At 47.2% G+C, this 12683-nt stretch overlaps 1 protein-coding gene across 2 annotated transcripts in view; it reads right to left on the reverse strand.

Moving 5' to 3' along the window:
- Zfyve28 (zinc finger FYVE-type containing 28) overlaps positions 1-12683 on the reverse strand; it is a 91849-nt gene that overhangs the window by 25290 nt on the left and 53876 nt on the right. The window contains exons 6-7 of one of the 2 annotated variants that reach the window (XM_031341041.1): positions 12383-12472; positions 4152-4253 (exon numbers count right to left, since the gene is read on the reverse strand). In XM_031341041.1, the coding sequence (XP_031196901.1) occupies positions 4152-4253; positions 12383-12472 (192 nt within the window). The remainder of the gene's footprint in view (positions 1-4151; positions 4254-12382; positions 12473-12683) is intronic. The other variant, XM_031341042.1, reaches the window with a different exon arrangement.

A 12683-nucleotide genomic window follows, 5' to 3' on the forward strand; every position in this document is an offset into this window, starting at 1 on the left:
AAAAACCTAACTGGTACACTCACTGTTGTAGATCGCAGCAAGGCTCACTGTCATAGATCACTCACTCTCAAGGCTACTGTCCTCTGTTCTGTAAAACACACCACAGCTCACTTATTGATATGTCTACTGATGAGATCTGGCTGCCGCAGCCTGGCATTGCCGCATGCCTCTCCTGTAGGATATCATGTGACATTTCCACCACACAGGAAGAGACTACTCATAGAGTTGGTGTATGAGCTACTTTTCTCAATGCTATGACGAAAAAGCCTGATGTGGGGAAGGGACAGGTGGGTTTATTTTAACTTGTGGTTTGGGGGGATACAGTTCATTATGGCGAGGGAAGCACGGCAGCTGAGATGCGAGTTAGATGCTCAAAATGCATGTACAGTCAGGACAGACCAGAGACAGTGATGTTGGCTTTCTCTTCTTTTCCTTTTTACTCAGTCTGAGATTCCCCACCCCTGCTGGATGGTGCTACTCACATTTGGGGTAGGTCTCCTCTAGAAATTCTGTGAAAGATGAACTCAGCAATGTGTATCTTAGATGACTCTAAATCCCATCAAGTTGACAACGAAGACCAACAACACAGTCAGTAAACAGCTTGCACGCTGAGTCTGTGACCTTGGCAGTCAGCTCTCTCCTGAGCTGTGCAAACACGTCCCCCTGGTGCACACGCAATGGAACCTCACTCAGCATCGTGGAATGAAGCCGAGCAACAGCTTGCACTCATCAATCAGTCCTTACACATCTTGCTCAAAACTTACAGTGGTTTTTCTTTTTGTTGATTTTCTTTATGTGTTTGAGAGTTAAGTACTTGATAGGTTTATTCTCCAGTTCTTCAGCCCACATTTCATTCTCTTGCAGGTGTCTACTGATGTGAAATTTTTAATAAAGCCTAACATGTCCTTTTCAGTGCTGAAAACTGAACCCAGGAACTCACCCATGCTAGGTAAGTGCTCATTGCTGCACTGTGCCTCCAACCACGCTGTTTTTACAGCTGGCCCTTCTGTGTCCTGTTTAAGGAACAGCTGCCACCTCACTGTTACAATGATGATCCTGATTCTTTCCTCCAAAAGCTCAGTAGTTTCTCTTTTCACATTTATACCTCTACTCTATCTGGAATCAATTTTGTTTTTGTTTGTTTGTTTGTTTGAGACAGGGTTTCTCTGTGTGGCCCTGGCTGTCCTGGAACTCATTCTGTAGACCAGGCTGGCCTTGAACTCAGAAATCCACCTGCCTCTGCCTCCCAAGTGCTGGGATCAGAGGCATGCGCCACTACCGCCTGGCTTGGAATCAATTTTGTATGTAACTGCAGTAGTGATCCAGACAGCAAGAGACATCCATAAACGAGACTGTTTTCTCATATGGATACCTATTAACTCATCCCATTTACTAGAGAAAAAAATGTCGCACTCTTCTGCAAGGCCTCATTGTCATAAGCTGGAGAACTGTATCTTGATCCATATGATCTATTCTGTTGATATTTTATTTGTGGGAAGACATAAATCATGGATTAAGTTATCTTAATACATACTGGATTACAAAATTTTGCTTCTCTGTCAGCTTTGATTACTTTTTATAAAATTTGTTATTCAAATTATCAAGTTTATCAACATAAAATTGTTCATAGTATGCTCTTAAAATTGCTTTGTCTGTAAAATCTGTACTGATGTCTCCTGTTCACTATTTTTCTTGCTTGCTTTCATTTTCTTTCTTCTTTATTTTTGCACTGGCTAGACTTGAACACAAACACTGGAATTACAGGTATGTGCCACCATGCTCAGATTTTTGTCTTGTGTGTGTATGTGTGTGTGTGTGTGTGTGTCTATCTGTGTGTAAAAGGGGAGTCTATTTTATGCTACTTTAAAGTAATATGCTGTTTTCCTCCTCACTGTTTTTAAGAGCCTTTGTTTTATTATGACATGTACAGGAATGTTCTGTGCTCATTTTGCATGTGATTTGAGTCTCCTGAATATATGAATAGATTTCTCATCCGTTTTTGGAAAGCCCTAGGCATTTTCCTTTGAACGCTGCTTCTACTCATTCTCCCTCTTCCCTTTCTGGGATCCCAGTGAGATGTGTCAGACATCTGAGAGTGCTGCACATGCCTCTCCTACTGATGCTTACTTATGCCTACTTGCTTCCTCACTCCTTTTTGACTTTGTGCTTCAGTTGGTCCTTCCTTTTTGGTCTAGCCTCAGGTTAGTTACTTCTATGTTCTGCTGGGTCTGGCCTGCTTTCAGATCTATACACTACTTTTTTATTTTCAGACAGTGAACATTTAGCTCTCAAAAATAATAATAGCTATTACTTATTAATAATTATTATTTTGGATTTTTTTCAAGACATGGTTTCTTTGTGTGGATTTGGCTGTCCTGGAATTAGCTCTGTAGCTCAGGCTAGCCTGGAACTCACAGAGATCTGCCTGCCTCTGCCTTCCAAGTGCTGGGATTAAAGGCGTGCACCACCACTGCCCAGCTAGGATAGTTTTAATTGATTTAAAATTGGTAAACTCTCCTTCCTCTTCTCTAATCCCCTCTTTATTGTATCTTCCGCAGTACAATACTGATAACTGTGCTCATGTCCTTGTATGTTAAGTCTACCTTATGAGTCACATGTTTTTCTCTTGACCACAAATCATTTTCTTGTTGATTCACATTTTTCAACAGGTTTAAACTGCATGACAGACATCAGAAAACATTCTAACAGTGGCAAGTGATGCTGTCTTATGCTAAGGGGATTCCAGTCTTTGGCTAGTGGTAGTAGGATCCATTGTCACAAGAGCCCAGACATCCAACAGGCCTACTGCTGCTCTGAGCTAGTGAGCTTCCATCTTCCCATACACCAGAGTCCTCAGACATTGTGCTCTGCCCTCTGAGCTCCAACTCAGCCTCCAGTTTTCCAACCCACCATCCCATGAACTGCCAACATTAGGCAAAAATCTCCAGGGTAACTAGCAGTGAGCTTAAGGCATACATCTGTCTCCTGAGAGTCTGCAGGACTGTGAAAAACCTCCCTGGCTCCTAAGGGTTTTTAGGACTCCTCCTACATCTGAACCCAGCAGCTGTGCTGCCTGGCTGTCCCCAATGGTGATGAGGTCCAGCCTGAACCTTGGGCAAGGAAATATTTGCCTTGAGTTTTTAGATGTTTTCTGGGAAGAAGGGCTAAGGATCTCTGGGCCTAGCTCTCTCCTGAGCCCACGGAACATCCTCTTATTACCCCAGCACCCGCTCTATCCTTCCTATAAGAACCCCCTCAGCTAAGGCCAGGCTGTGCTTACCTTCTTGGCCTCAGTGATCTCTCCTCATTCATTGTTATCCCTTGTCTTGGAATCAGGAAGGGCAAGTCCTCAGGTCTTGGATCTGCATTCCACCCAGAATGAGGGGGAAAACAGCCAAGAGCCATCTACAGGATAGATAACCTGAACTGTGAAATAGACTGAGCTCCCAGGCTGCTGAGTCGAAGAGATTCCCAGGAAAAGACCATAGGAGTCTCTTCTTAAATCTGTTTTGCATAGATCTATGTTCCATGAGTCTACAAAGGAACTCTGGCCTCACTGACTATACCTGAGGCCACCTTGTGCTGAAAGGTTCCAAGGAGGCTCTGGACACCCAGGACCCACATGTAGAGCCAAAGGAGAAAACACCAGTAAGGCACCCAGAAGATGGGTGGTCATGGCCTCAATGTTGTTCCCAGCCCATCATGAGGACATCCCTAGGGTATGAAGACCCATCCCACAGAGCCACTGGGCAGTGCTCTGTCCACTAAGAGAAGGGTGTGGCATAGCAGAAGGGCTCCAACACATCCTCAGGAGCCTAGCTAACCAGGACTGACATATGAGTTTCCTGAAGGGAACTTCAGAGCTTTTATGAACTGTGAGCAAACACCGAACTGGGTGGTACACCCATGGTAGGAAGTTTACAATTCCCTAGAGCTTGGCACTCAAGAGCTGCCAATCACTCTGAGACCCAGGCAGAGCAGACAAAGGCTAGCCTGAGCCACTGTGAGCACAGGTATCACACAGGAGGATGTGGCCAGCTATGGTGACTCCGGGTGGGGAGCTGAACATTTGACATTAGTACCCGCCTACCAGCCCTCATGACTCAGAGTAGGCTGGGCATGTGACTTCAGCAACTGTCTCCAGCCCTCACCTTATTTTCCGCAGCAACGTGTGGAAGGGCCGGAACAGCTCAGACATGTCCTCCACCTTTCGGTCCAAGTTCAGGGGTCCATCTGCATAGACCACAAGGCCACTGTATTCAAGACACACAAGCCAGTGTGGTTAGGCTCTGTAGGCCTCTGAGTGAGCTCTGTGATTTCAGCTTCAGCATCTACAAGAAGACTGACAGCCAGCTGGGGCACCCGCACTTAGCAAAGTCATGGCTTCACCCCTCACCTATGAGTAAAGTTTTAACAAGTCAAGGAAAAGGTGACTACAATTACTGTCCAGACTTTACCATCAAGTTTATTAGCTTGGTTCACAGCAGGGATCTAACAACCGTGGAGTGTATCTGTTCACCTCAGGGCTACAGAGAGATGAGATCAAGGTTCGTTACTAACATCTATCTCACTGAAACTGAAAGACTAGATCCGGAGAGGCTTGTAGGAATCAAGCCTAAAATTGTCATGTCGAAACCCAAGCATGAGCTAGAGACCCACATGAGTCTCTCATCACCCTTCAGGGCAGGAAACAGCATCTTGTCTACCCACAGGCAGGACTGATCCTTCCCTGGATGGTCCCTCCACACGCGGGCTGGAGCTTTCCTCATTGTCCCAGCCCAGCACTTAGCATCCAGCACCCAGCTCAATACCTGCTGAAGGCCAGCTCCACTCAGGTGTCACTTCTGGGCAGCCCTGATTCTATCAATTCATCCCCTTGACAGCCACCTTCACCCTCTGGGAGCTCCAAGGTCTACTGCCCAGCTCTGAGAGCACCAAGCCTCAGCTCAGCTCTCTCTCAGGAGCCCACAGAATATAATTCACCAGTGCCTCTACTCCCTCATCTGAGCACAGTTTAGGGCTACTGGGCTTTCTGTTTGGAGACCCTATTTGTTTCCACCACTGTGACATGGTCTCCTTGCCAGGAGAGTCCCAGTTATCACCATTCCACAGAGTCCCTGTCCATTTGTAACAGTCTTCTTTAACATACCCAGTTTGGTAAGAAAAAGTGACAAGCAGAATCAAAGGCACTCTTTTCCCCTTGAAAGGTTCTGTGTGCAAAACAAGAATCAAAAGTCACAATAGAAACGCACTGTGCAGCCTCTGGGCTCTGGGGTCCTGCTGAGTGGTGAGCTCACACTGAATAGAAGCAGGCTGTGGTGGGGACTGTACCCTGGAAACATGAGGTCAAACAGAGAAAGGGGAAAGACAGGGAGGCTGTGTGTGTGTGTGTGTGTGTGTGTGTGTGTGTATGAGAGAAAGACAGAGACAGACAGACAGACAGACAGACACAGACAGAGAGAGGAGAGACAAAGAGAAACAAAGAGACAGAGAGAGGCAGAGAGAAAGAGAAAAACAAAGAGACAGAGGGGGGGGGAGAGAGAGAAACAAAGAGACAGAGGGAGACAGAGACAGAGAGAGGAGAGACACAGAGAAACAAAGAGACTGAGAGAGACAGAGGGAGAGAGAGAGAACTGGCTTACAAGACTAGAGAGCAGGGTAAGTTCCAACTGCATGGGGTAGGTGACAAGCAGGCTGGAGACGTGGTAAGGGTGGTCATTACAGTCACAGGCAGAATCCCTTCTCACTTAGGGGACCTTGGCCTGTTTTCTCCTTGGATTTCAACTGATTATGTGAGGTCCACTGCACTAAAGAGGGCAATCTGCTGAACCCAAAACTACTCATTTCAATGGTAACTCATCTTTAAAATGCATTACAACGTCCAGACTGGCATGCATGCTAACTATCTGGGTACAGTGGCCATGCTGACACACGAATCCATGGTAATTGGAGATGTGGCAGCCCCGTCCTAACAGCATTCGCTGAAGACAGCATCCCTTCCTCCTTACCTGGCATGGTGGCCCGGAATCATCTGGGCAGATGGAAGGGTTTCTGATCTCTTAACTCCACTACACTGGCAGCCAGACCTTCCTAAGTGGGCAGGGCCGCCATTTTTATTTGCAGTAAGTTTTGAAACAGACTATGTAAATCTTTTCTTTTTTCTTTGTGCTTCTTTTTTGAAGTTGTTTTGTGCTCTGTAGGGCCCATGGAGACTCCATATAAGAATCTACAGGATGGCTTTTCTATTTCTTCCATAAAAGGGCAAGGGGGGGGCGGTTTGCAGGGATTGTGAATCTGAAGGTCACTTTGGAGAGCTCGGAGAGCCTCCGGGTCCATGGACATAGGCTATGGGCTGTCTTTCTATCATAGTAGAGGTTTTTTTCTCTATGTTTTTTTCCCCATAAATGGTCTGCAGTCCTTAGTAGCTATGTCTTTGACCTCCTTGGTTAAATTTATTCCTAGTCATTTTATTCATTTGTTTGTTTTGTTTTTGTTTGTTTGTTTGGTTGGTTGGTTTTGGTTTTTTTTTTTGAGACAGAGTTTCTCTGTATAGCCCTGGCTGTCCTGGAGCTCACTCTGTAGACCAGGCTGGCCTCGAACTCAGAAACCCACCTGTCTCTGCCTCCCAAGTGCTGGGATTAAAGGCGTGCGCCACCACACCCGGCTTGTTTGTTTGTTTTTTGAGATAGGGTTTCTCTGTGTAGCCCTGGCTGTCCTGGAACTCACTTTGTAGACCAGGCTGGCCTCAAACTCAGAAATTCACCTGCCTCTGCCTCCCAAGTGCTGGGATTAAAGGCATGCGCCACCACAACCTGGCCTATTCTTTAAAAAAAAAAAAAATTATTTTTATGTTTGTGAGTACACTGTAGCTGTCTTCAGACACACCAGAAGAGGGCATCAGATTTCATTATGGATGGTTGTGAGCCACCATGTGGTTGCTAGGAATTGAACTCAGGTCCTCTGGAAGAGCAGTCAGTGCTCTTAACTGCTGGGTCATCTCTCCAGCCACCATTTTATTCTTTTGAGTGTTGTTTTTTAAATCTTGTAGTTAAGGCTGAGGGTATGGTTTAGTAATACAGCACTTGCCTGGCATGCTCTAAGCCCAGGAGAGATTCCCAGCACTGGAAAAACAAGCAAACAACAAACACAAACAAACACTCAAAAACTTCATGTTTCAAATAACATTTAATTACATTCAATGGAATATTAATCCTTAAAAAAAAGAAAGAAAGAAATCCTAACACATTTTAATGTGCTGAGAGAAAATAAGCTAATTCCATGTGCTCCTACTAATAGAAAAGTCCTCATATTGTCAGATCCCCATTGGAAGAAGAACAGTGAGTGCCAGGAGGGGTGGGATGGTGGCATCCCATCCAGACAGGGATTTTTAGGATGGAGGTGGACAGTATCTGACACTCAGAAAGTATTAACACTCAGAAAGGGTTAAAGTGGGGGAGAGATGGCTCAGCAGGTGAAGTCACTTGCTGGCAAGCCTCACAATCTGAGCTGAGCTCAATGTCCAGAATGCGCACCATGGAAGGAGAGCTGAATGCTGCAGGCTGCCCACTGACCTACACACACACACACACACACACACACATGCGCACACACACTCGCACACACACATGCACACACTCACACACATGCACGGACACGCACACATACACTCACACTCGCGCACACGTGCATGTGCGCACACACATACACTCATACACACACATACACACACTCACACACACCCATGCACACTCACACATGCACGCACGCACTCTCACACACACATGTACGCATGCACACTCTCACACACACACACACACGCACACTCATACGCACATACACGCACACACTCACACAGATGCACATACACTCACATACATACACACGCATGCACACTTGCACGCACATGCACGCACACGCATGCACACACACATTCACACACGCACACGTGCATGTGCACGCACACACACTCACACACACCCATGCACACTCACATACACACACACGTATGCATGCACACTCTCACACACACACACACACCTACGCATGCACACTCACACACACATGCGTGCACACACACACACACACACTACATACATACACACCACTGATAAAAAAAATTTAAAGGGCTAAAATGTTAAGTTTTATCTTATGTGTAGTTTATCACCATGGAAAAAACACTTATTTCTTTGTCTTTTGTTTACACAAGTGTTAATTTTTACAGAGGGCTGGGGCTGTAACTCACGTGGTATGCATGGTATGCAAGTAATGAGCCTGGCATGCATGAGGCCCTAGCTCTAACCCCAGCAGTGCATGCCTGTGATCCCATCATGTGGGAGGTGGAGAGAGGAAGACCAGCAGTTCTAGGTCATTCTCAGATACATAGCAAATCCCAGGTCAGCCTGAGAAATGTGAGACCCTGTCTTAAACTTAAAAAAAAAAAAAAAGGTCTGGAGAGATGGCTCAGCAGTTAAGAGCACTGGCTGCTCTTCCAAAGGACCCGGGTTCACTTCCCAGCACCTGCATGGCAGCTCACACCTGCTGTATCTCCAGCTCCAGGGGATCTGACACCCTCACACAGGCATACATGCAGGCAGACAGCAGTGCATGGGAAGTAAGGAAATCATTTTTTAACAGTGTCTTGTACTGACAGCATTTGGCTCTGATTCTGTATTTATCACAGTGAGGATGTTTCCTTAACACCAGTGTTCTCATATTTTAGTGACAGCAGTATCACATCAGTGCCTTACTTTTAGATATTCATCCCCTCAAATATTTTTATTACAAGTGCTAACTCTTCGGTAATCTGTATAATTATGCATTGAGTCTTAGCAGATCAAAGTGGCAAAATTCTACCAAAGCCCACCATGCCCCACCCTCCAGTAAGTGCAGGAAGGGAGCCTGCCTTCCTGTGGGGAGATACACCCACAACACAAACCCTATTTATACAACTGCAGGACCAGAAATCCTACAGAAACAAAAACTAGGCTTTAGAGAGAAAAGAAAGAGATAGAGAGAATAAATGAATGAATGAATGAATGAATACATCCATGCATGTACTCGGGCATATGTGTGAATGTAGGCGGCACTACATTACCATGAAGGGTAAGGAGTGTGAGGTGTCTGTGATACAGTGTTCTGAAGTTAGCACCAACCAGTACCCAAGTCTAGCTGTGGTGAAACTGTGATCTGAAAATTCATGGATGGGTTGGAGAGTGGGAAGCTGAACTTACAGAATGTTTAAAACCAAATAGAGCAAGTATATCATTATGTGAACCTGGAGGTAAGGAGCACACAGAAGGCAGAACTGGGGAGAAGGTGGATACGAGGTAAGGGGTCACTGAGGCAGAGGCCAGACTGTGGCAGCCACAGGTGTGGGCAGATCTGTTATCCAGGAGGTGAGGCCTTGGCAGGAAATGAACAGGTGCAGTGCCCCTCTTATTTGAAAATTTCCAGGATCACTGGTCCCCCTGGCTAAGAGGTGGCACTGTTCTGACAAACAGTACGTGGGGCCAAGGGCCAGGCTCACACAGATGGCTCTAGGGACAGAAGTGCTGGAGCCAGCTACAGGACTTGCTGTGATGTGGAGATATGGCCTTCTGGGGAGATATGGCTGATGCAGACCTGAAGATACTCCAGGGCCTCCTCCTGGTACAGTGCAAAGTGTGAGAAGCGAGAGAGCACTGGGTTGTAGGTTGTGTGGATCTGGTGAGCATCAAAGGTGGGGGTGTGAGAAAAGCTCCTACAGTGGGGCTCACCTGGGTGGATTCTATCAGACACTGCACCTCTTGGTCCCTCAGATCCACACTTGGCTCTGAGGTTATGGGCCTTCTCCTGAGGACCCTATCAGTTGACTATGCAATGTTCCCTGTCATGAGCCAAAGCTCCTGCACTCTGAGCGCCATGTTCCTCTGTCTGCTCTCCTTTCCCATATACCCTGGGTATACTCCACCTTGTGGAGATCACTTCAATCCTCTCAGCTCCTTTCTAGGCCTTCCTTACACCCTGAGGAGAAGGAACTGCATGTCTACCTCTAGGATGAGCCTCCCAGAATAAAGCCACACCCACAATGGCCTTATACTCTGTTCCAGGACTAGTGTTCTGGGTAGGCTACAGATCCAGTTGCCGCAGTATGGCATCCAAGATACTGGCCAGTGAGGAGTGGCCACTGTTCATCAGCCACATTTGTTCAGGCCCAGATGGGTGTGGAACCACTGGTAAAAAGTGGAATAAACATGGAAAACAGACTTCAGAATAAAACTGAGCAATGGTAGGGTAACCCTGTGATCCGGTACTCATTGGGTAGAGGCTGAGGGATCAGAAGCTCAGGGTCTTCACTGACCACATGATGAGTTCAAGGCCAGCTGGGGCATATGAAACTGTCTTAACCCACCAACCAACAAGAAAGAAAACAGATTCCAGAGTTAAATCTGGAAACAGCACAGGCAGGGGCTGTCTGACACCTCTGTTTATTTTAAAACTAGTGTGCTGCCTAAGATAAACTTCAGGGTGCTCCCAAGGGCTTCTGAATAAGTTGTCCCCCAATCCCACCTGCACTCAGCCAGGAGTACAGGGGTCAGAGGAGGAAGGAAATGCGTAGTCCAAAATGGCAGCTGGTTCTGCAGAGCTTCCCAGGGAAGCCAGCCCTTGCACATCCTAGGTGTATTCTCCTAGGTTGCAGGTAAGTGCTGGGTACTGCACTTCAAAGCACTTACAATGGTCTGTTAAAAGAGAGATGGGGGGCTGGAGAGATGGCTCAGCATTTAAGAGCACTGACTGCTCCAGAGGTCCTGAGTTCAATCCCAGCAACCACATGGTGGCTCACAACCATCCATAATGAGATCTGATGCCCTCTTCTGGGGTGTCTGAAGACAGCTACAGTGTACTTACATATAACAATAAATAAATCTGAGAGAGAGAGAGAGATGGGTTTTCTGAGTTACAGCATCCATTCTCAGAGATGCATTGCCCACTGAGATAAAGGTCAGTGCCTATTCTTAAACACTCTCAGACCCTTGCTGGTCAGCACTAACAAGATGCACATTCCAAAGAATTTTCTGTTTTGTTTTTTAGACGGAGACGAGAGGTAAGTACAAACCACTGCACCATTTCCCCCTAATGAACCAGAGACACCTGTGAGCCAGCACGGGCCCCCGGGGCCACCAGGAAACAGTCACTCCACCCACTTTATGTGGGCTACTGGGGACTTGCAGTCCTCCAGCTCAACATGCTCAGAAGACATGATGTCCCCAGATTCTGCTGACACCCCTGGGCTGTGATGTGACCCTTTGGATATGCTGAAGAGAAGGAAGAGACCCTGTAAGGAAAGGGGGGACTACATGAGGAAGGGACTGAGTGGGACTGAGCTGTCAGAAGGTTCTAGAAACACCAGACAGTGCTCAAACATAACCCTGAAGGCCTTTACACTCCAGCCAGCCCCCGCTCTGCTTCTCCTAATATCTACCCCAGTGCTTGCCTATGGAACAGAGGAAAGTGCCCCCATTTTTTAGGCCCAGAACATTGGCTGTCCTAAGCACCACCTCCCATGGGAGGCTGCTATGTGCCTATGCTCTAGATTCCCTGAGGCCCTGCTGTGAAACCTTTGCATGGCCTGGACTTGGACCCAGCCTGATCTTTGTTCCCTCTCTTTCTCCTACAGGACTTTCCATCCCCACTCTTATCCTAGCTACACTCCCGAATGCCAGGCCATCTCCCAGACTTCATACCCAGATAGCCATCACCAAGCCCTGCCAACCCCATGAACACCCACTCAACAGAAAGATGGAACACAGAGGTAGAACAAGCTCGAACAGTTAGGCTCTGCTCTTGGTCCAAGACACTCAGAAATCCTAGCAAGCAATTGAGCATATTGTCTTTGAGGTATGTAAACCCCCAAATCCTACATTCTATCTTGACATCTTTAACCCCACCAGACTCTCCAGGCTGACCAGTTTGTTCTGTATTCTCCCCACATATGTTCTGCCTTGCTAGTGGGAAAGGGTCCCTTGGGGGGACCAGGTACAAGTTAGACCACAGTTCACCTGAACTAATGTGTTCCATCTTCCTATGGACCAGAAACCACTCACTCAAACCATATTCTTCTTTGGGAACGAGGGCCCCTTGTCTTCCTACAGCCCGGCACCGTATACCCGAGACCCTGCACTGGGTGTGTGTCTACCTCACCCGCCCAGTACTAGGCAGCAGGACTCACTGACCAGTCTGCAATAAAGCCACGCTCGCCAACCGGGGAAGCAGGAAGTTCTCTGAACACTTGGCTCCTCTCTGCTGAGAGGAAGCCAGACTGCAGACTGCTGGGGGTTGACCACAGCAGAGTCTTCAGTGTGTGAGGACCACTACCAGTACTCAGGAAGCAGAAGACACTCACCACACAATGGCCAGTCGAGGAATGGTAAACATGAGGGCAGGTTCATAGTCATCAATCATGTCCTGGGTCAGGTACCCAAAATCCAAGGCTCTGGCAGAGGGAAAGGGGAGTGAGAGGCCATCCATGGGTAGACTCCAAGTACAGGGGGGAGCAGCGTACCCAATCCTCTCTAGGATTCACACTCAGGGGACAGGTGAGGAGAGTGACCTGTGCCACCTCAGTCACACACAGAAGACTTTTTTTTTCTTTTGTTTGGAAAGTCCCAAACAAGTGGCCATAGCTCAGTCTGTTTTCCTCTTGT

Source organism: Mastomys coucha, unplaced genomic scaffold, assembly GCF_008632895.1.
Source record: "Mastomys coucha isolate ucsf_1 unplaced genomic scaffold, UCSF_Mcou_1 pScaffold22, whole genome shotgun sequence".
NCBI lineage: Eukaryota > Metazoa > Chordata > Mammalia > Rodentia > Muridae > Mastomys > Mastomys coucha.